Consider the following 24,955-nt stretch of genomic DNA (forward strand, 5'->3'; position numbering starts at 1 on the left):
ATATTATTAAGTGAACTGTAAACATGCAGTTTTGCACTTCCATAGCTATCCTAAGGATTCAGAATTGAAAGCAAAGCCCTTCCATCAGTGTATCTAGATGTTAAAACACCATAGCTGTCTTAAACATTCCTTTAATAATGGGATGGAAAACTTCATTCGATTTCCATCAGTGGTGCATCAAAAGAGTTTACCAGCACCATCTAGTGGCAAAAGACAGAGTCTTAACAAGCATCTATTATGGGTGTATGTCTTACACAAAACTGAGGACAACAATCCCTTTAATTATCTATTGAACTTGTGGTCTGTACTATTTCTTCCATCTCAACTAATAAATTGACGCAAAATTCTCTCTTTATAAATCGAAAAGGAAGACGTTTAGGATAGAAAGTGTCAAGATGTCATTCTAACATTCATTTTTGTTTTACCACTCACTGTCACTGGCTACAGTGTGAACAAGCAGTATTTTGCCCAATAGTTTTGCCTATGTCCTTTACAGGGAGCAATTTGATTTAATGAACCAAACAGTGCTTCGTATTAAGGTGCCTAATGTGTATTTTCACACACACACACACCCAAGTTGTGCCAGGTGCTTTTTTCACGATTACGAAAAATCAAATATTTCTCTCTACATTAATGTGCAGCTGGTGTTTTGGGAATACCTGTTTTGCTAAGTGACCTTATGAGAAAGCATCCCAGTCACACTACTGTTAGGCATGCCTGAGAGGAGATATGATAGCCATCTTCAAATATCCCAAGGGCTGTCACATGGAAGAGGGAACATGCTTGTTTTCTCCTGCTCTGGAGGGTAGGTCTCGAAACAATGGCTTCAAGTTTCTGACTAAATGTTCGAAAAAACTTCCTAGTTCTATGATTCTATGTAAATTTCCCTGACTCTTTTGTATCATTTGCTGCCGCGAAAAGAGCTACAAAGTCTGACAATTAGGGACAGCTCTTCCACAGGAAGCATGACCTTGCTACACATTGTTCTAGTTCAAGCCACAAAAGGTAAATTCTGTGGTAAGATAAAGGTAAAGATAAATGACCCCTGGACTGTTAAATCCAGTCAAAGGTGACTATGGAAACATTAGCAAATAGTGTTTTCAGTCAATTGAAAACCCAGAAAGTGTCAAGGTGTGTTGTCTTCTGTTTTCCTTTCATGATGAAAGGTGCGAGGTAATGTCTCTGGGCTTGTGGGGTTTATGAAGCTGGGTTTTCATAGTTAAAAACATAAGAAGAGCCTGCTGGATCAGGACAATGACCCATCTAGCCAAGCATCCTGTTCTCACAGTGGCCGACCAGAGGCCTGTCGGAGGTTCGCAAGCAGAATTTGAGCACAAGAGCACTCCCGCTTCCTGTGGTAGCAACTGATATTACTGCCTCCAACTACGGAGTAGCCATCAATAGCCCTCACCTCCATGAATTTGTCTAATCTTTTAAAGTCATATGTAGTGTAGTTGAAGTCCCCCATTACTCTAATGTCTCCTCTTTTGGGTGCTTCCTTGACTTCATTCTTCATCTCAAGATCTCCCTGGGCATTTTGATCAAGGGAATGATAGCATGCTGCTAGTACAAAATGATAAAATTACCCACAATGATTATGTGGGGAAGGTTGCCCCTTTGGGAATTTCTAGCTTGCTAGACTCCAAGCTTTCTTTGACATACAAAGTTCAAAGCTGAGACCTTGAAATAGATGATCCAGCTGACCAGAGAATTATACTACGTAGGGGGGAATGGGCTTGATCCTATGTCTTTTCCCCAGGCACAGGAGTTGAGCATGAGAGAACAGTTAACTCAGTAGCTTGCTGGTGCTTTGGAATCTGAAATATTCTTACTCGAAGGCATTTCAGCTATTTCCCTAGCTCTAAGTGTTTTGCTAAGACAAATTGGGCAGTTCAAGTATCCTTGAACCAGGATTATGATATATCTTGTTAATCGCTATTGTTAATCCATCAGTTTCCCCTAGTTCTTTCAAATGAACAAATCTATTGCACAAAAACAAGTTTCTTTTTTGTACTGGATTAATTCATTATCTTTGGTTTCTTCAATTATTTTCTCAAAATGCCATTCTAATAGAATTGAAAGCGCTACAAAAAAATTGCCACCTTTTAAAAAAGACATTACATTTGTTAACTAATACCAACCTATATTTCAGAGAGACATTTTTAATAATTGGGTTGTTCTAAAAAATGCCTTCTCTACTTGAAAAGTCTCCTTTCGTGGATTATATTCAGTGGTTCTCAAGGGGCAGAAAACCTCAATATTAAAGTCTAAAGGCGAGAAGAATACTATCAGGTTTACATTACTGTCTGAAGAACTTTAAATATGCAAAGTTTCTTCCTTCTGCTTTGTCTATATGTTGATCAGTATTTGGCTATAGTATGCACAAATATGAGGGCATTCAGTTGTTATATTTCAGCTGGTGAGTAGGCGTTAGATCCTGCTGCTTTGACTGCACATGCCAGTTCCTTTTGCAGAAGCAGCCAACACAGAATTGAACTCCACCCATCACCCCAAATTGCCCAGCGATGTCAGCCAATGGACAAGGTTTGGGGGAAATGGCCTCACTGGCTGCATTGGATCCACTGGAAGGCCAACATTGGCCCATGGGCTGTAGGTTCTCCACCCCTGATTTACACATATGATAAAATAAATTCACACTCTTTTGTTTCCATGTTAGAGCAGAGCATGAAGGTTGTGAAACCACAAGGCTCATTAACTGCTTTATGCCTTACATAAATATATATCACTGACCATTCAGAAAGGGATTTGAAGAATGGAGCAAATATGAAGGAATGTCTCTTGTTCTCAGGCACTGTTTACTTATTAAATTCTTATATATGAGAAGTATAGTAAATTCCAAGCATACTTTGAACCACAACGAGGCATAATGTACCTTAGCCTGCCTCCTTGTTTTTATTGTTTTTCATATCTTCATAATAGGTCGTCCTTGGAAACAAGGGGCAGGTGTCCTCCCAGAGATGCAGTAACATTCTTTGCATTATTCACTTACACTTCAGGAAATTTGCCAAGAATTAACAAAGGCAGTTGATGCTATAATCACTTTCACTCAGGAAGCTGTCCATGCAGAACCAACTACTGTATAGACTTTTAAGTTATATGAACTGCTGCTCCCAACCTCCCTTTCAAACTTGACTAGGGTAGTATGGAAATAAAGCCAAATGGTTTAAATAATTTAAGACTTTGTGTACGGCTGCTTTATCGGATGGTGCTGTTCCAAAGTCAGATATTCTGCAAGAGCTGGTTCCCTGGAAATTATTTCTGCCATGACATATTTACTGCTTGCAAAGTAAGGTTAGATAGAGCTTCAATAGTTTGTTTGCTTTTTGTGTTCACAAATCCTTACAAGAGGTAATACATTTTTAAATCAAAGTCTTTGCTCCCTCTTTCACATCCTGGGTTTTACAACTACTTCTAGCTGTTTTTGTTTAGCTTTAGAAGACATTTAACTATTCATCTTGAATGTAAGAGTTGGGAGAGGCAATTGCAGAACACCCACTAAAATAAAACACAGCTTGGGTGGCCTTCTGGCGGTATCCTTTTCAATGAAAGGAAAAAAACAGGTGTTAAGTAACACTCTAAATAATCTTGACATGCACACTCAAGATTACGGGAAGATCAAAAGCCATTCCTTGTAAGGGAGTTGCTGCAGCCCCTTGATCATTTTGGTTGACCTTAATGCACGGTTTCCAGCTCTACAATATCCTTCTTGAGATGTGGAGACCAGAACTGAACAAAATATTATAAGTGTAGTCTCTTTCCAGATTTTCTGTAATAGCATATTAGCAGTTGTAATGTTTGTTTGATTCCTTCCTTAACGATACAAAAATGGAATTCATATTATTCACAGCTGCCATATACTGGTGTGCTATCCTCCTAGTAATTGTATAAAGCAGTCTTAAAGACATTCCGTTAACATCAGCAGGACCAATACGGCTCTAATCCTGTATAAAACTCACATGCTCGTTGGATGAATATTTGCATAGGAACTGCTTGCATATTTTCTATTTGTATTGAGCTTTACTTGCAAACCCAGATTTTGTTGTGCCTGGATTACCAGGTGTCTTTGCTGTACCTGCCCCTGCTTAAGTATTTACCTTTTTATAGACCTATAAAAGAAACTTGGGATAGTACCCCTTTTCTAATATGTGTTTGGACAATGTGAATGTATGGGATTGAAATCATGCCATTTCCACTGTGTGAAACTGCAGGAATTATTGCAGAAAATAACAAAGCCATTGAATATACTTGGCATAGCATATTACCTTGCCATTTCATTATTCAGCTCAAACTTGAAATAAACTCATTTTTATTATAAATGTGAAATAGATGGTCATAGTTGTAATAATTTAGAAATGGGTAATTTGGAAAGGCAACTAACTGCTGGTGACGAAGTGTGACAATTTCAAAACTGGTGACTAATATGCTGCAGTGGATGACAACCTGTTGACTAAATCGAGGCTTGTATCTTCATAGAACATATATGGTGGCCTTGAGAAAGGTTGTGGTTAGAATAAATGTAAAACACTGTAAAGTACAGTAGAAAATGTTTTTAAAATTGACTTTACATTAGCTGACAATTTAACAAGGAACAAAATCGCTAATATGAGTGCTGAGTTTATCAACTTTGTGTCAATCATTATTGACATATTTACCAAACTTACGGTACATTTTGTGAAATTGGGCTGAATAGTTTCTGGATTGTTTAGGATCTAATTTGGTGATGAATGGCTAGCTAAAAATTAACTTGTTCAAATTTATGTGTGGTGGCAAGACTGGTTCACACATTTGCTCAACTATGATTTTAAAGAAAGGTCTGATAGAACTGTTTAATTTATGTATGATAGTATTCCCCCCAATGTGATTCGTTGCCAAATAAGACTGATTTTGTTTTTATGCATATTTATTAGCTGAGGCTCGAGCCATAAGTACATATTTAACTTTCTACAGCTGTGGCCATACTTAAACATGCAGTTGGCTGTGTCTCTGTTTTCATTTGGCCTAAGGCACAAATGCCTGCAACAGAAGGTTAATAAAAGGATGCAATATCAACGTAAACGTTTCCTCAGTTTTCTATACCATTGAAACTAACCCAAACACTGTTTCTCCTTACATCTTCTTTTTTCTTGTCATCTCCATTCTGACTGTCAGGTATGTGGAGAATCGAAGCATAAACAAGTATTAAAATATGTTTCATTTTATGTCTGTCTGTTAATAACTCTTCTGTAGTTCAAGAAACAATTCCTATTAAAATATAATCTGTTAAATTTGAATGGTTTCTTGTTTCAGTAGGGTGGGTTATTTGAGGTCTACGTGTAGTTAAGGCAAAATAACCTAACATACTGGAAAAATGGTCTATCTGCCATCTTTGCAGTGGAATGCACTGAACACCCAGCAGGGTTTTTTTAAAGGACAAACAGGAGCATAGTAGGTTTTAAAGGGGAAGTCAGCAGGTATTTGTCTGAAAACTTCACTGCAGGCCATTCTCTCTTCCCTGTTATTTATTTAATAATCACTTTTCTAAAGATAGGGTTCTCTAAAGCAGTTTTCAAAGCAAGCCAAAAACTCAAAGCAACCCAATGTCATCAAACCAGTTTTAAACTGCATGTCTATTTATATCCCACTCCAAGTACCTGAGGTAGTTATGTTAACTGCAAAATCTTCTTGCCCTGTTGGACACCTTTCCCTGGCTCACTAAAATAAAAGCTTGAGCACAAGGGTTTTTGCACCACTTCTGGAAAACAATGTTGGTCTCCAAGACGCAACTCCTGGGGGCTGATATCCCTTTGGCCTCCCCAATAAAATATGTGAGGGGGTGCCCATCCCAAATTGATAGGCATTGCCATTCAAATGGTGTGCGTGCGCCGCATCTTGTGATCGATTATGCGGTGTGGGGTCTCTTTGGACCCCCCCCCCCAATATTTCATTCAAGTGGGCACCCTTGCCAAGACCAGGGCTTTTTTCGGGGGTACTCGCCGGAACTCTGTTCCATAACCTCTCAGGTGGGTGCCATTGCTATTCTAAGAGAGAGGTGTCCCTGGTGAGTTCCGGCACCCCCTTTCTCCCCCTAGAAAAACAGCACTGGCCAAGAAGTATCCATTTTGCTAAGACTTTTACCCCACGGTCACCTGCACCCACCCTCTGAACTGGGCTTCGAGTTAAGTCTTCAGGTGAGAGGAAATTCCACAGCTAACCCCAGGTGGCCTCTGCTGGGCACACCTTGGTGCCCAGATGCCAGAGAGATTGAAACGCTGTGGGGCTGCTTTTTTCATGGGGGGGGGGAGGGCTCTCTGCACATGCTCAGATGCTCAGCCCTACTGCGGCATTCTTCGAAGAGCAGGGCGTCAGGGTCAAGCAAGCCCGTCCCTGAGGTGGCCATGTGGGCGTCTAGCCTTTTTCCTCAGAGTGTGGCTCTCACCCCCCTCACCCCACGGAGGTGGCGGCGGCGGCGGTTGCCTCCTGCTCCAGCCCGGCGTGTGGAGGTGGAGGCTGCGGAGCGGGAACGCCGTTTTGGGCACGTGCCCTGAGGAAGCCTTTTTTTCCTTCCCCTTCCCTCCCCTTCCCTTTCCCGAGCAGCTGCCGCCGCCGCTTCCCGCTTCTCGGCTTGCTGAGGAAAACCTCTGAGGGAAGCAGAAGAAGAAGGCGCGAAGAAGAAGAAAGCTTCTCTCCGTCTCCCGCCGCCGCCTCCTCCTCCGCCTCCCCCCTCGGGCAGCACTGCAGAGGCAGCTCCGCTCCGCACTGGGGAGGAGGAGGAGGAGGCGGGGGAGGCCGCCGCCGCCGGACGGAGGACGAGGCTCAGCTGCAGAGGCTCCTCGCTCGCCCCTCTCGCCCGCCGCCAGGAGTTTCTCTCCCGGCCTCGGGAGTCGCGCCGCCCCCTGCCTGATTCCCCGCTGCCATGGAGCCTGGAGCAGCCGCCGCCGCTGCTGGGCCGGCCGCCGCCGCCGGAGCCGCGGCGCTCTTCTTGGCTGCGAGCGAGCAGCAGGGCTACTCCGAGCTGTTCTCGCTTTGCGGCGGCGGCCAAGCTGCGCCCGAGGCGGGGGGACCGGCGGGAGCGACCGCCGCCGCCGCTGAGGGGAGCAAAGTGGCGGAGTTGTTCCGGGCGTCGCAGCTGCCCGCCGAGACGCTTCATCAGGTAAAGTAGTAGGAGGGGCGCGCAAACACATACACACGTGCAAAGTGTCTTCTGGGCATGTGCAGAGTGCCTTCATCCTAACTATTAAGGGGTGAGTCCCCCCCCCCCCCAGGTCGGAGGGTTGCACTCTGGTTGCGCCTAAAAATAGAGAGAGGCTATGACTTTCTCCCACGAGGTTGTGTGATTCGCCTGTCTGATGCTCCCCCAGCCACACGACGAGTCCAGTTGTGCGGTTTTGGAAAAGAAGGCGATCTTCTTTCCTGCGCCCCCTTTGCAAACGTTGATATTTGGTGCAAGAACAGAAACATCTGTTCCTGTTGTCTTTCTCTGTGTCAACGTTTTTTTGTTTTGGTTTTTTGTACGCTCTTGTTCTGTTTCTTCTGTCTCCTTTCGTTAGTAAGGTACATACATGCCTTTGAGTACAGGGAGTGGTGTTTAAACCGTGGCTCCTGTCAGATTGCAGAGTATAGGTAGACAAACCTTTTCAGTACAGAGTTGTAGAAAATATGGGTGCTGTTAGCTTGTAAAAGTGAACTGCTGTTTATTCTATCCTCAAGCTGTTCTTGAGTATGAAATAAACAAATTCACCCTTTAGTTCCCATTGCTTCTTGGTTTGATCTTTGCAAGAAGTAATCCTAACAAAACCCACAAAAGAGTAGATCTCATTACAGCTCGTATCTCACTTCCAAATTGTTTTTGAATTTTGTTACCTATTGCACCTATTGGTACTTGGTGTTTGATTCCAGTATGCTGTTCATTCGGTCATGTAGTTCACATGTATTGTAACCGCTAATTTTTCACATTGGGAGTCAGATTGTAGATTGCAATGGAAGGGAGCCTTAGCTTTATGCTGTCTCATCATCCCACTTCCTTTATTTCCTCAGAAGTCCACAAAGGGAGGTGAAAACAAATGAAAACTGTAGTAACTTGCAGCTGTAAAGGCACACACTGTTTGTTATTGTTTGATATATACCTCCTCCTCTACCAGCTGCAAAAATGTTGCAGCTGTCTTTATATAATAGACATTTCCTGTTGTTGTTTTTTAAAAAAATATTTTTTGGCAAGCACTAGCCTCTGAAAATTTTGCTCATGAGTTTAACATCGTTACTTTAAATATTAATTTAAAAATATTGCACTAACAATAGATGCTCTTTCACCTTCAAGGGGCTAATATTTTTGCTAGTAGTGGAAGATAGACACTTGTGGTATCCATTTGTGTTATTTTGGGATGAATTAAAGGTTGAGATCCTTTGGGATACAAATGAAACGTTACTCATGCATACCACTCCAGTTACAAGATAGAGTAGAAGTTGAGTTTTTAGTTGCCTTTGAGAATCAAGTTGTTTGCTTGATCCAAAGAACACAGGATACAGTAGAGAACTGTACACCCACTGCTGTTTCCACATTTCGAGACCTCCCAGCCCAGTGTAATCTAACTTGGAAATAATCAGAACTGTCAAAGGAAGAAAAGCAATGTGCCCAAACAGCATTTAATTTCCCCATTCCCAATCCACTGAACCAAGAGGATAAGTAGACATCAAAAAAAAAAATTTTAAATGGATGCAACAGACAATGTTCTTCTGGCATCAGTTATACACAGACAACTTCTACTGATTGAAGCTGGTTTAATTTCTGATCAAGTAAGTTCAGGATTGTAGCCAAAGAGTAAAGTTTACACAAGAGCCAGAAAATGGATTCTATAGTTCTCCACCCCACCCCCACCCCACAGCAGCTGCCTTCTGCGCCCATACTGTGCAGATCCAGACATAGTCTGTTCTCATTTTTGTTAGTGGATTAGAACAGAATGTTCTTGGGGTTAGGGGTGTGGGTTGGAAAGGCTGATATACCCCCAGATTTATTAATGATATTTCTCAATTGGATCTACATTTCTACCCATTTCAGTAGACACAACTGTATTTTAAACTGATTGCATATCTGCAACAATTTGGACACCAACCTCCCTGGGTTTTTATTGTTTTTTGCCTGTGAAACCATGCAGTATTGATTCATTATCACAAAGCTTCTAATAGCATGTGAAAAGGTAGAGGAACACACAGACTGTAGTTCATATATAAGAATATAACTTCAAAACACTTGTTGTAAATCATATAGCAAGAAGTATTTTAAAATCTAAGTTGGGATGCAGGTAAAGCTAGCCAGGCATTAAAGGCACTAATAATTGTCTCCTGTTTCCCTAGAAACTGTCTGTTGTTTGTTGCTTGCTGCTGTACCAATATGGGCACTTGTTACTCTTTCAAGTGGTTCTGTGTTAAGTTTTTGAGATGTCATTCTGAGATGTCATTTGCATAAAATGTTATCTATAAATTATTCCACCAAACACTGTTCCTCTGCATTGTGCTAATCACCTTTCAGGAGAGCGAATAGTGGCCCTGATCCAGTGCACAGAAATACATTTTTCCTTTGCAAACCTCTTCCTGTGGTTTATGATGTAAAGAAAAGCTTATCTTTGAACATGCCAGTTTTGGTGCTTGCATTGTTGCTTGATGTTATCTATACAGAAGTGGTAGATTTTTAAAAATCTTTCTCAGACCTAGGTAAAGAATATGGTTTGAACTAGCCGTACATAAAATCTTCATTAGCTTTTGACACTTGCAAAAATGCACAGTGCTTGTCCTAAGTCCTTTTTAAAAAATGAGAGATAAGAAGGAATGTCATTATGGGGGAAAATTGTCACCCTTACAGTGTAATGATCCTTCTAGTAGTGCAGATGGAAGCAGGTCAGATTTGAGGTACGCAGACTTGTAAAAGTTGGATGAACACTGAATACTATTGTAATTCAAGCCTCAAATGTTCACCAGGTTAGATGGGTCCTAAAGGTTGTAGCAGTTCAGGCACCTAGAGCACAAAGCTAGACCTGGCACCAGTAGTCAGCAAGGTCAGGTACTGGCCAAGGGCTCTAGGTGCTCAGAAGACTTCCCTACCAGCCTGTGCAAGCCATGTCATCACTCCTTTTGCCACTGGGCCCCTACATAACTGGCCAGCAGCTATGAATGAGAGTGAAGCTTGGGGGGGCCACCAGGTGGCGCATTGGAAGATGGCCGACAATAACATCTCTCTGACCCATACAAGGTAATTAAGAGGCTGCTATGGGAAGTATACAGTCTTCCTATCCCCCCCAGGAGATGGGGGGGCTGCCTTGTCAGCGGTGTCCACAATGCACCCCCAGATCCGAGGTCTGGGAGTGCCGGTCACTTGGCATGAGCCCTCGATGCGGTCAGCTCTTCCTGATGCCGATTCCAATCAGCGCGTGCTGGTTAGCTTCAGCTCGGAATTATAATTGGAAACATACGATTGGAATGAAGCTGAAGCACATACATCAAGTAACGCTCGAGAGATAAGACTGCTGATTAATGGATCTCTGTGACCTGGAGTGACGGACGGATAAGCAAATCTTCTGATGAATCACCATTAAGAGACTGTATGTTTGGAATGAAGGGGGGCTGGAGGGAAAAAACCTTTTTTCTTTGTACTATGTGATATTAATAACCCTTCACCCCAGAAAGAAACAAGATCGTTGCGTTTTACTAATCACAAGCAGGAAGTTAAAAACTGTGTGGGAGGAAAATTCTATGACGCAGTCAAAAAATGGCGTCTCGCCAAGACAGGCTTGCCGGAGAAAGAAGGACCGGGGGAGGAGAATCAGGACCATTGGAATGAGAAGGATTGCTGGAATGTAATTTTGACCTGACAGAGCCTCCTGATATACTGGGCAAGTCTGAGAAAAGTAAAGGACAGACCGAAGATTTTTTTTTTTTTAATGGAAGCGAGGAACAGCAGCTGTCCCTGAGCGATATGATCTTTGGAGAGTACAAAACCCGCACAGAGCATGTCTGTTTCCAATCTGCTTGTGAAAATTATCAGAGATCGCAAAGAAAGGAATATACGATAACAACAAGAAGATGAAGAAAGTAATAAAGGGCTATCTGGATTGAACTGGATAGAACTGTTTAATTAATGCAGTAATATAAGTGATGTTTGGACTCGTCCGGAGCTTGATGTATGGGTACCCCAAACAAAATTTAAAATTCAGCTGTATAATTTGGAACTAATGTGATTCGGATAATGTGATGTGATTGGCCTGTTAATAAAAAATATTTTTTAAAAAAGAGAGAGAGTGAAGCTTGGGTTCCATCTGTAGTTGGCTGCCCACCATCTTAATGTTACCTCAAATGCAATGCCCTTGATTAGCAGTATATAATCTATAAAACCCTATCTATAGACCTATAGAGGGGGCGGACGGCGGGCATCACCATGCAGATGGCTCCCTGAATCTTTGTGCTAGCCCTGATCAAAGCGGTGCTTATGGAACTGAACTGCAAGGCTGGTCTCTGTTGGTTGGATGATTTTGTAGAGTATTTGAGGGTAGCATTCTACAGTCAGTAGGTAATGCTACCCAGTTTGGGTAATAATGACTCCTATTACCTAGTACTCAGCATAAAGTTAAGCTCCAGCTTTGCTAATATAGAAACTGCCATTTTTTGTTCTTTGTTTTGCTTGAGTTCTCAACCTAACAAGGAACCTGTCTGTTTCACTTAAAGCTGGAGGCAGAGCTGCTGGATGTTATATTATTAAAAATGGGGGATCAGCTACCGTCTGTTTCATAGGTGTAATTTGAAGCCTGCATAGCACCTGGTAGAGACTAATCCCTTTAAGCCTGCTATCTCCTCTTACACTCCATCATATGACTTTGACTAAAAATGCAGACTTTGTAGCTTCAAACTGTTTCTTTTCTCTGTCACGCACACAGCCGTACCACTTTGCTTAACATCCAAACATCCAGCCTGATAAACAGTTCTGAAAAACTTGAAAGCTTGCCCACTATTTTGTTAATAGTGTAGATTGCCTGACAGTTGATGCTAGATTTTTTCCTTATAGACCAGCATAGCGTATTGTATTGTATTGTATTGTATTGTATTGTATTGTATTGTATTCTACTGTATTGCATTTGGCTTTTTGTGAATTAGTAGTAGTTCAGTGCTTAGTGTAATGTCATCTTGCGCTTTCTCAGCAACATATTAGGTTCTTTTTATGCATCTTTTAAAAACATATTTGTGATAAGAAAGCTTTTCAGGTTTTTATTTTTCTCTGTAGAACATTACAGTCTTCTATTTTTTGTTCTTAATTTTCTAAGTCATACTTAAAATGCTCAGCTATAGCATTAAGTAATTCACTGATACCACAGAATTCGTGTGTGTGTTAATTTATGTGGTAATCGTATGAACTGCTATATATGATTTCATTATTCGACATTCCTTTTTATCGGTTTGCTCTAAGACAAACAAAACTTTCTTTTTTAACCATTGGGAAATACTGGGTAAATGCTTTAAAAATGTGCTAGGAATATGAGGTGACAATTTTGTATGATAGCTTTGCTGCTGATGGCAGGAGGAAGCACCCATTTCAGGAAAAGGCTTTCAACTGCATTTAATAGATAGCTTATGTATTTTGAAATAAATCTGTCAGCTGAAGTTACTGTGTTAAAATGTTTCCTCATTAGCACCTAGCATCTGAAGAAATCTTAGAGCTGTTTGAAATTTGCACGCAGGATACCTATGTTTAGATGCCCTGGCTTAATTTTGGAGCACAGGTGATCTAAACAAACAAACAAACAAACAAACAAACAAATTTTGTTAAGGAAGGTGAGGTTAGCTGTGAAAAAAGGCCATTCCCAAATGTGTACAAGTCTATGGAAAAAATGATGGGTGAAGTAATTGTGCTTCACATAAAATCCGTCTGTTTGTGGGTGATGTACAGTTCAGGAAAGCTGAAATGAGATTATGTATCTACTTCCTGTATGTCTATTTACAAATCTGATACAAGCATATTTTAAAACTGAATTCCTGTTTTTCACATAGACATAACACCCACAGGAAATAGGCTTTATATTGCTTTGAATACCACTATGAAATTGGTTTTAATTTTATCAGGTTGCTATCTCAAAGCACTATGGAAGAAGCAATATTGAACTAAAAGTCCAAAAGTCTACCATGAGGTTACTTCACACTTACAAGATTAGAACGTGATTAATCTCATGCAGCAATGAGTTAATAGCTAGTAGCTATAATTTGAAATGCAAATTTACTACAGAGCATTTTTAGCCAGACAGTATTCAGATCTGAATGCTGGAGAAAATGCACATCGCAAATACATTATTTTATTATCACCCACAGTACATGTCTCAGAATTTCATCTGAAGCATCTGAAGGTAGTGTTTTAGATGGAATGCTAACCTAATTTGATCTGATGGAACCTCTCCAGGAAACCTGAACTATGAATTTTTGTAAAGCTGTATACCTGTGGAACAAGTCTGTCACCTGCATCAACTTGATACTATCAGGTTTATGCTTGTTGGAACTTAATGAGATGCTGATACGAAATTGCTGCTCAATAGGTGGCTACTGTTGTTGTAGCAACATCACTTTCTTTTATGGCCAGTCAGGTGTGACCTGACTTTAAAGGGACTGCAAGTAAGTAGTGTATCTGCTGTTGTCATACTGTAATCCAGGAATATAGCCTTGGAAGGATGTGTGCATAATTCCTACCCAAATTTTGTGTTTGCAGTGTTATGAAACACCTGCTGAAACTATTCTAGCAAAGACATTTTTAAAATCTTCATATGGGGAACAAGAAGTAAAAATAATGGATCATATCCAACCAGGTTTTCTTTGGAGGAGATCCATTGGAATTGCTATGTTCATCAGTTTCAAGGGCTTTATTATGAGTAGGTGTCGAGTTACAGCTCGGCATCCAAAGAAAAATCAGTCTCACACCATGATAGGTTCCGAAATATGGCTGCTCCTAGGGCTAATGCAGCACAGCTTTTATTGTGTGAAATCAGAAAGATACAAAATACAAGCAAAGCAATTTGTTCTCTCTCAGCAGATAAGGGCCATCGTACTAGACCACGCGAGCATCAGGCCATGCTAGTTGACCAATCATTTGGGACAGCACGAGCTATTCACGCGCTGTTCATGCTCCAAGGATGCTTTTAGCTATGAAATCACCCTGCAGTAATAAGAACTTTGCTCATGCTCTCATGTACAAGCAATCATTTTCCCACATGTCCCCTTTTCTTGTTTATATTATTAGAGGAAAAGAGGGACCATTAGTCCAAATCGTACACTTCATTGCCTAAGCGTCTACACTTTGCAACATAAATTCCTCTTGTAACCCCTGTGGTGGGCCGTGGTCGGTACCACCATGCAGTGCATTGGGAAATCAAAGAGGGTATGCATTGAATGCAACAACACACCATAATGAAGCCAGCAATACATGCAATTACAATCAATAATATTTTTCTTAACCATAATCCATTAGGTAACCAAGAAGACAACCACTCCCATGGATCAAAACCTTCAGGTGGATTCAAAGGATTATGGGCTATCATTTGTTCCATATGATCAATAGTAGCAGAGATATTGGTCGATTGATCAGTTATATACATGCAGCAATGAGAATGAATTAAGGCACAAATTCCACCTTTAGAAGCAAGGATCACATCTAAAGCATAATGATGTTGAAGAACTACATTTCTTATTTCTGATATTTCTTTGTTAATCATTTTTAAAGCCAAAATGGTGGAATTAAACAAATTTTCTGTCCAGTTTGCCAATTTATGCAAATCACGGTAATTCATGGCTGCACCTAAAGAAGGCAGAAGGGACCTAGAGATGGCTGTCCCTGTATATTGAGAAATAGGTATTGTACTTCCCTTCTGTTACGCAAACGGACCGCTGGGAGCTTATCTATTTTATACACCAAGGGTACTACTATACCTAACGTGCAGGTACCAGAAAAGGCAGATGGGATTTCTTTGTAGGCACGTGTGCCACAAAATAACCATAAATCAGATTGAAGCAAACATGTAGTTCTGCTGCTCTTTCTCATCCAGTCGAACCAAACATAAAAGTCTCTACACGCAGCTTGTTGTTCATAGGTCATGTAAGTTGTGACATTATTAATTAAAACCTTTGGTCTGCCGCTCATGGTTGTAACATTAAGAAAACAAGAAGATCCATTAATGTATTCATATGTCCAATTACAATATGGATAATGACCTAAAAATTTTTTGCTATTGTGATTAAAATGAAAACAATAAGACACTATTTCTGCAAGCAACAAAACACAGGTGATAAACTTATACGATTATCCTTCATATTATTGCTAATCTTATATGAAGCATTTACTGGAATGCTAGAATACCACCACCAAAAAAGCATCCAAAGAAAAATCAGTCTCACACCATGATAGGTTCCGAAATATGGCTGCTCCTAGGGCTAATGCAGCACAGCTTTTATTGTGTGAAATCAGAAAGATACAAAATACAAGCAAAGCAATTTGTTCTCTCTCAGCAGATAAGGGCCATCGTACTAGACCACGCGAGCATCAGGCCATGCTAGTTGACCAATCATTTGGGACAGCACGAGCTATTCACGCGCTGTTCATGCTCCAAGGATGCTTTTAGCTATGAAATCACCCTGCAGTAATAAGAACTTTGCTCATGCTCTCATGTACAAGCAATCATTTTCCCACAAGTAGGACTAACATTGGCTATAACCCAGTGTTTGAAATACTGGGTTGCTAATTGATGCTAGATTCTCAGAATAGTTATTGCTGTGATGGGATGTTTGCTGGTATTTTCCTTATTTCAAACTGTACAGCGTTGTCATGGAAAAATGCTCCTATACCATTATTTTCTGCGGGGATGCAGCATGTTGTATAGTGAATAACTATTCACTTAATACAATGGATAGAGATGCCTTTTCCAACATTTGATACTGTTTTATAGTCCAACACCTAGTCCAACATCTTGATAATATTGTGAGATATCGATGCAGGGGCTGATTTTGCTTTGTGATCTTGCTGAACAAAGGGAAGGACCATTGCCCAATAAAATGTAAAGGTAAAGGGACCCCTGACTATTAGGTCCAGTCGTGACTGACTCTGGGGTTGCAGCACTCATCTAGCTTTATTGGCCGAGGGAGCTGGCGTACAGCTTCTGGGTCATGTGGCCAGCATGACTAAGCCGATTCTGGTGAACCAGAGCAGCGCACAGAAACACCATTTACCTTCCCGCCGGAGCGGTACCTATTTATCTACTTGCACTTTGACATGCTTTTGAACTGCTAGGTTGGCAGGAGCAGGGACTGAGCAACGGGAGCTCACCCCGTCGCGGGGATTTGAACCACAGACCTTCTGATCGGCAAGTCCTAGGCTCTGGTTTAACCCACAGCACCACCCGCCAAATAGTAGACCTCAAATCCTTGATACCCCAGATTATCAGTTTCCCAGTAGCATGACAGATAAAGATCCTTGTCTAAGACCTTGGAGTTTTGGCTTTCTTTCAGAATTAAACAATGCTGTACTAAATGGCCTAGGCTGATTCTGGGTAAGGCAGCTTTCTGTATTCATACTCCATGACTCAGATTACCTGTCACACTAAGCCAAATAGGCAATTGTATGAAGATCACAGCCACTTCACTTCTCCTTTGTCCTTCTGCGTTGTGCTACCCAAGGGCGAAACGATGGTTTGGCTTAGCATTGCATTTGAACCTGAACTTGTTGTTTGTCAAGGCAAACCACAAGGTGTAATCAAAGTTTGCTTTTGGTTTGGGGAAGATAATCCATGAGTCCAGCCTCAGACATAATGCTAAGCTAAACCTCAAGTAGTGCACCAGGCCTTTGGCTGATTAATATTCTACAGCCTTTTAAATGTGTTTGTGGGAGAGCGGGTTATTGTTATGTTTTGCTTTTGTTTTAGCTATCTATCTTGTGCTTATATTCGAATGAGGGGCGGTATATAAATTTAATTTTTTAAAAAAATACTTGTTGTTTTTATAAACATAAAGTCCCCCATGTTTAGAGTAAAGAGCTTTTATTCATGCATAGGATAGTGTTTTATTAAGGACAATGCTTTTTAAATTTTTATTTTTTAATTTTCAAATATCCCAGGGTTCAATTATGTCACTTGTTTTTATATGCAAGGGCATAAATTAAACTGTATGATATAATGTCTTCACAATGTCAATACGCACACAGTGTTGCAGTTGTAAGGACCTGTTTTTGAGCTGTTGTGATTGTGCAAATTGCAAGGGACATGCTTTCCCTGTCCCACGTGGTGGTGCTGGAACATAGAATTTGTGCCTTTGTCCAATCACAGTCATTAATCACATGAGCTTTGAAAGCATCTGTAGTGGGCCACAATGTTTGTTCATATCTGTGAAAAATGCTGACTTGGCCCCCAGAAAATGGCACCTGCTTATATTTACAGATGGTAGAAAGGTGGAGGGAATAGCAACAGCAACTAGGATCTGTTCCAAAAACTATGAATGTAATTCTGCTTGCCCACCTGTGATTGTGTGTGTTCTGGTTTTGTTTAATATCGGTATGCTCCAATAAGGTTTTACCCTATTCAATGGAACTGCTGGCAAATATTGTACAGCTGGGGGTTGATAAGGATGGTAAGTGCAGAACAAAAAATCGGACAAAACTCCACAAAGATCAAAATGAAAATCAAGGCAAAGTATTTTCTGGAATGTAGGAGAAGGACTTAAAGCACATTCTGTCCTGGAATGGTAACCGGCTGTTCAAAAGGAAAAAAATTGGTGATGGGTTCACGAAAACCCTTGTTCTTCCTAACTAGCTCCAGATTTTCTATGCAGTGCCTCACTTAGAGCTGGCCCACTCCATATTGAGAGCAGTATCTTTTAGCTGCAGTAATCTGTTGTAGCAAGTGGCTGGATTTTCCCTTCAATTCATAGTTTTTCAGCTCAAGTGCACGTATGACAGAGCATTGAAGATTCAATTTATATTGAGAAATAAGCCATATAAGAACATAAAGGGCAGAATATGCTTTGAAGTTTTGCAATTCTGGCTCTCATTTAAAATATTTTTAAACCAGTCTCTCAATTTTTTCAGTTTTCCCCTCACAATCTTTTGATCTTTCGCTCGCACTTTTCTTAAGTCAGTCTTGAATGTGAGCTGCTATAGCATTTTGAAAGCTTGAGTTTCTTGTCCAGTTAATTATTTCCAATCTAGTTGTTCACAAACAGATGGAACCAGGTGTGTCATGACAGAGGTGGCCAGCAGCTTAAGTGTTGAAAACTACATTGGAAATATTTGTGATATCCAAGTCTATATTTGCTACATTGCAGATTAGAAAGATTTTTTTTAAAAAACAACTTTAAGTAGTAGAGCACCTCCTTTTCATGCAGAAGGCTCCAGATTCAATCTCTGGCATTTGCAGATTAGACTGGGCATGGCCCTTATCTGAACCATGACTCTTGTCTCTGCACTATAATGGCACTGTTTTTAACTTCTACTACCTCTTTTGATGACATAATGTTATATAGGATTGCCATATGTCTGGAATTTCTCGGACATACCTGAAATATTGTATCCGAAAGGAGTGTCTGGGTGGAAATCAGCTAAATGCGCAGGAAAATCTGTATGGCAACCAATGTTGGCAGTGTTGATTTTGCCGATTTTCCTAAGGAAAAGCTCAACAACTTTGGCCAAAAAGCTTTTTAAAATATGGCAACCCTGTGTTATAGTCACCAGTGGTCAAACCAATCTGTAGGTGAGCATAGGATTCTGACTAAATTCAATTCCTGCTCCACTGTGGCTCTGTTGCTGCCTGTTTTTAGGGTTTGTGTAAGCATTGCACTTGTGCCATTATAAGTGTGGTGCTATGTCGTCTCCCTGATACTGGCATATCTTTGGGCTCCACTGGGATTTGGCCAGCCAGCATGAGTTGAGGATAGGGTTGTGCTGTCAGTTAATTAAGCACAAGTATGAAACTTTTTTCAATGTGGGGGGAAAATCTGAGGAAAGAGCTTTATTTCTTGAAGAGTAGTCATCTTGCATGTTCTTAGGAAAAGAGAAGTACTTTCATAGGGTATACCGAGTAATAGACAAACTCAGAGTCTCCTTTTCAGGTTTCGTTCATTTAGGCATTTTGGTTGTGTAAAGTGAAATAACATTGTTATTTTTAACTCAACTAGCTTCTGGGAGCGAGATTAAATTATCATTCCCTCCGTGCCCCATTTTCATAAAATCATAGTGCTAATAGTAGCTGGGAAGGGGAGTTTGTTGGAACCATGGTGGGAAGAAGTATTAACTCATTTCCCACACACTACGGTCCTGCTTCTGCACAGATGTTCCCGTTTACTTTGTTAAAAGCATGGTAGCTGCTTTCATGCAACAAATGAAACCTCTGGTTTGACCCTAAGAGATTTTCTGTATACTGTATATGCAGAAGCACATATGCAGAAGGCAAGCTTGGACACAAAACACAGTTTCTGGTAATTCTGACAAATGAAGACCTAGATATGTCATATTTACAGCACACTTGAAGAATTATAGAATCCTAGAATTGTAGAGTTGGAAGGGATCATGAGAGACTTCTAGTCCAAGCCCCTGCAATACAGGAATATTTTACCCAAGGTGAGGCTCAAACCCATGACCCTGAGATTAAGAGTCTAATGTTCTACCAACTAAGATCCTAAGGTTGGAATGGTCAGCATGAGTAATATAGTTCAATCCCTTTGCAGTTACACAGAAGTTGCTATTTACTTGGTTAGTGAGATTTTCTGTCTCTGAAAGAGTGACCAGCAGTATTTGTTTTCAAGACTGGCATTTTGCCATTAAGGGTGGTTCTTCCTTTGATGACTACAGCGTCAAGCAGTAACTTATATGATTCAATGAGCATCACAGTCACATAGCACAGACAGAACTTTTTAATAGTCAGTTCACACATCCCCTGCAGAGAAACATTAAAATATACTCTTTTCCATTGGATTTTCAAATTCCTGTACTTGACAGTTCTTCTTTAACTCGTCTTGCTTTGTAGCCACCAAACCAAATGGATATTCCTCTTTTTCTCACAGCCATGACCTGATAACCTCTCAGCTAAGCTAATCATTACATTTCCCCCTTTTCTCTGGGAGTCATGGCCTCCCATGACTGGATGGCAAGGCCAGCCCACCCATAAGGCATGGTGAGACAACTGCCTCAGGCAGCATGATCCACAGGGGCAGCAGATCCTGATGTAGATCTTTATTTCCCCCTTGTTCCTAATGTAGAGCTTCACTCAGCTCTTCTTCCCTGGCAGCTAGGTGGGGGTACGTGGTTCGTCTCAGGTGCCAAAATGTCTTGGGCTGGCCATGCCTGATGTGCAGCTGTTTCTTATCCTTACCCTTGCTGTGCTCAGCCCCTCTAGTCTTATTTTGTGCTGTAGAGATCCATTTCCCTTTGGTTTGGCTCTTTGCTAGCAGCCTTTATCATAAAGTCATCTTAGTCATCTTGACTAATTGACTAAAAATGTCCAACAGGTTGGTAAGGGAAGTTCTTTATCTGCGGCTGTACCCTGCAAAATGCTTGCAACTGAATGGATGACTTCTACCATTTTATTGGCTCATGATGACAGTTTTAGAGCACTACGATAATATATAGACTAAACATATAGGCTAAACAGATTACAGCATTTTAGACGAACTATATGTGTATAACAGACTTCTATATTCTAAAGGATCTTTTCATTCTTTAGAACAGTGTTTCCCAACCTTTTTTGGGCAACGGCACACCTGTTTAATGAAAAAAATCTCGCGGCACACCACCATTACAGCCCCGTGACGTCAGCGCGCAGCGTCACGCCGGGAGGGACGCACGAAAGTGAAAGTTTTTCCCCTCCCCCTTGCCGGGGAACCTCCAAGCTTTGGGGGTGGGAGGAGGCAGCAGAGCGAGGGACTGAGGGACGGCGGCAACTGAGGCGGCGGCGGCTGTTGTGGTGGTGGCGGCGATAGTGGGCAGAGGAGGGGGCGGCGGCGGGGCTTGAGGAGCCGTCGCCGGGAGTTGCTGCTGCTGTTGTTGCTGCTGCTGCCCAGACATGCCGGCCTCCTCCTCCTCCGCTGTCTCGCGCTCCTCCCTTTTGCATGCGCTGCCCCGCCGCTCGGCACCACCACCGCGGAGCCGCCCCCGGCTCGACGCGGATCCTCGCCGCCGCCGCCTCTCACCGCCCGACTCGCCCGCCTCCCTCCCACGGCACACCAGCCAACGTCTCACGGCACACTAGTGTGCCGCGGAACACCGGTTGGGAAACACTGCTTTAGAAAGCAGCCTAGGGGCTTGGCCACACAAGCTGACTCCCTGATAAAGTTGTTGCCATCTCACAGTAAGTATTCTATTGTTACGGAGCATGCGTTTTCAGGACTAGTGTCTTACAATTTGCAGTAAAGAATAAAAATAAACAAAATCTCTTGTTTCTCACAGCGTGAAAACAACCCCCCCCCCCAATAACTGAAACTGTGGCCAAACCTTTGACCATATCTTAATTAAAATAAAAACTATGATTTGGAGACAGTCTTAACTATAGTTTGCAGCTATGTTTGAAGTAAGCAAACGATGGTTAGGCAAGCCAGGAAAGAGAAGGGAACCAGAGTTGAGAAGGGAGGAAATCTGTGGCCCCATGGCACATTCCTATTAGCTCGTGTGACATCTGAAAGGAACCAGTATGTTTTCCTCTTCACTGGGTTAAATAAACAGCAAGGAAAGGTTGCTTGGAGTCCTGCCAGAATCACAGTGCTCTTAACTGATCTGATGTAATGCAAGGCAAGCTCATTTAGCCTTTATGGGCCTGATAAGTGACCCAGCATTAAACCTAGCAAGTGACTTTTGTTTCTACAAATGTTTGTTGCATACACAGATGTAGAGGGCATAAGTATTATTTACTTTTTATTCGTTGGGTTTATGTGTCTAAAAGGTTAAGGAGTAACTATGATTCACGTACTGCCACAAAAGAAATTATATATTTCTACAATCCTATTTTCTCATGTATCCTAGTAAACCGAGAATGTAAGACCATTTAAATAATGAATACGTATATATGTGTATATACTTGAAAAGACACACATAATCAAGTTATATTAGAGTCGCTGACCACTAAATGTTAATTATGTTTCCCTATGGTTAGGGGTATGTACACACACACATACACGTACAAAAAAAACCCCTCTTTATCTGTTTGAGGAGCACAATTTTTTATTTTTGAGATCAAAATTGTATATCAAAGGTAGACAAATCTTTTGCATTAAAATTGTTGGAAGTCGTACAGGTATTACTTGGGATTTAAAAACACCACCACCACTATAGTCTTATTTCTCTGTATCTTGTATACTTATACAAGTTACAACGTTTTGTAGGATTGTTGCAGGACAGATAACTTTCCAAAATAAAATCATTACATTTACCTTCTGGAGCAACTGTTCTCTATCTGTAACTTTGGAGTGAATACAGAAGACCTACTGACAGGGCGGAGAAATTGTGATTCTTTCTGGGCTGTGAAGACATTAGTTCTACTTATCCTTCGAGTTGCTGCAGTGTTTTGTGTCCTACAGATAAAGTCTCTTGTCTATCTGATTGTCTGGCCATCCTTCCATAAAGAGATAATCCTGTGGCTGCATCTGGATTATGTTGCCCTTCCTTTCTGACATTTGCCAGAGTCTCCACTGGATCAAATCCCTTTCCACTACTGGAAAGTCATTTTTGGATCCAATCCATTGTTTCATAACAACAGTTAATTTTTTTTGTTTTGTAGTTGGCATAATTATGAAACTTGCGTTTGATTATCTTATTAGTTTTCATAGTATGAATGTTTAGAAAATAACTATTATTTTTATTGGTCGATTGACCAAAATATTTTTTGGGGACCAATCAAATGCCTAAGCTTACATACATTTTTTTTTAAAAAAAACAATGCATTGGCTTAGCTTGTTAGTCTTGCATCTCCCTGTTTCATGTGGGTGATGGTCCTGTTAAGAAGCCATGTTAAAGTAGCATGTAAGTTCATTCTTCATATTACTAAACTAAAGTAAAACTCTATTAAAATCAGTTATAAAGCTGGTCAGGAATTGTAGGGCAGTATGCTGATATTGTTGCAGACGCTAGCCAATATTCAGTTGACTTTTCTACAACCCTTTGGAAATGTGCTGAAACATTTATCTACAGAGCTTACTCCAAGATAAAATAATGAATGTGTTTCCAGGGCAATCTCTACCATGTCTTAAAATATTATGTCTGTCTTCATTGTTACAGTATATAAAAGATGTTGCTGCATAACTTTAGAAATATGTGCTCAATATCCAGGTACTGTATAGCGCCTCACATTTTAAAATAAATAATGCTATCCTTTGGCTTCAACCTATTCACATTTTAACTTGTAATATGTCACATATTTCCAACAAAACAATGGAACATCTGGTAAGTGTTTCCAGGTTTGTTTTTCTTCCCAATTGAGGAAAGGATCGTGGCTGTTTCCAGCCGTTCTCTCCTGTAGTCACATGCTGCTTGCCCCTAAAGCCAACCTTGGCTGCTATCCAGAAGCAATACTCCTGACTTTATTATCATAGGCCAAGTTTAAAAGAACTATAGTAAAAGAAAAAGGAAAAGTTGGAAATATTTTGCACTGAAATGGAATCATCCATGATGGAATGGAGTACCAATCCATTTTCTTTATTTTTGAAGGGTGGAAGTTTCTCAGTCACTTTGAAAAACTAATTGGATGATATAACTCGCCTGTGAAAAGGTTGCTTTCTGTTGCTGCAGATTGGACTGTGGTTGTGAAAATTACATTTTCATGTTATGTTTAAAGGAATAACTGTAAAGGAAAGTCCCAATAATATTGTTGTGCTTTATATTACCAATTTTATTTTATAAATCTCTGCTCTCAAGAGTTTAATTTCTTATATGCTGAAAGCTATTGAAAATATTCCTCCATACTGCCCTCATTTCTGCATCATGTTATATATCTGGGCCCAAATGGAATATAAATCTCTTACTGGCCTAAATCTGAGACTAATCCTTTTCATAGCTTTTGTAGAAAATCAATTTCCTCTGCATGGTGTCAAAGTTTTTGAGGTCAGTTTGGTTTGGAAATGTTCCCAATGCACTTTTGCGGTGGTATAAGGTCTTCTGGGGTGCAAATTCATTCTTGCTCTTGAATTTCTGACCAAAATGAAGACAACTGGGTTTCACTGTGTGTCTGTGTGTTTTCTCTGAAAATGTGAGGGAGATATGCATTGTGTTGGATAGGATTTTTTCCTTCTTCCTCATCCCCTGCATTGTAGTGTCCTTTTGGAACCAAAGGTTTTGAGCTCTCTAAAATGCAGCATTTCACAAATAGACCCAACAGGATTTTAAAATTAAGAAGAGCTGAAGCATAACACACCTTGATACTGAATAAATTATAAACAATGTGAAAAGGGCTAACATCTGCTAGCTTTGGTCTTAACATCATATAATGTGATTTTAAACATAAGGGAGTTTTTGTTTTGTTTTGTTTTTCAGTGCTGCAGAAACAGTAGTAGGCAACTTGACTCACCTGAAAGAGTTGTATTTAAGTTATGTGGTTTGGCCCAAATAAATAACTAAATTATTTTTTTAAAGTACATTTATATGCTGCCCATTAGCACAAGTTCTCTGTGCAGCTTACAATAGAAGTTAAAACAATTAGATATAAAAATGCTTACAGCATGAAGCCAGCAGAGGAAGATAAAAAGGAAAACAGGAAAGCTCACAGCATCACCAGAGATTCACAAATCTTGACACATTTTGATGAGGCTGCACACAAAGGTTCCTTGGCAAATGGTTTAATCTTTAAGGAGACCTAGGAATCATCCTGTAATAAGTTCTATTAAATCCAGTCCTGTTAAATTCTATTAAATCTAGAGGGGCATACTGTATGTGTGAGGAACTCTTATCTTTGCTAGAGAAGATCAGACTCTGTTGTCC

The 24,955-nt window shown here is 40.7% G+C and overlaps 1 protein-coding gene and 1 long non-coding RNA gene across 3 annotated transcripts in view; one reads left to right on the forward strand and one right to left on the reverse strand.

Annotated features, from left to right (window-relative positions):
- The first annotated feature begins 2,828 nt into the window (after nucleotides 1-2,828).
- The window catches only part of REPS2 (RALBP1 associated Eps domain containing 2), an 82,605-nt gene continuing 60,478 nt past the window's right edge, over nucleotides 2,829-24,955 (forward strand). The window contains exon 1 of one of the 2 annotated variants that reach the window (XM_083501918.1): nucleotides 2,829-7,150. In XM_083501918.1, the coding sequence (XP_083358044.1) occupies nucleotides 6,914-7,150 (237 nt within the window). In that variant the 5' untranslated portion in view covers nucleotides 2,829-6,913. The remainder of the gene's footprint in view (nucleotides 7,151-24,955) is intronic. The other variant, XM_083501917.1, reaches the window with a different exon arrangement.
- Nucleotides 15,051-15,372, reverse strand: LOC310705944. The gene is made up of 2 exons (XR_014525542.1): nucleotides 15,315-15,372; nucleotides 15,051-15,242 (listed from the first exon to the last, which is right to left on the reverse strand). It is a non-coding gene; the product is annotated as an uncharacterized lncRNA (long non-coding RNA).

The sequence above is a fragment of the Podarcis liolepis genome, assembly GCF_965112155.1.
Source record: "Podarcis liolepis genome assembly, chromosome: 4".
Classification (NCBI taxonomy): Eukaryota; Metazoa; Chordata; class Lepidosauria; order Squamata; family Lacertidae; genus Podarcis; species Podarcis liolepis.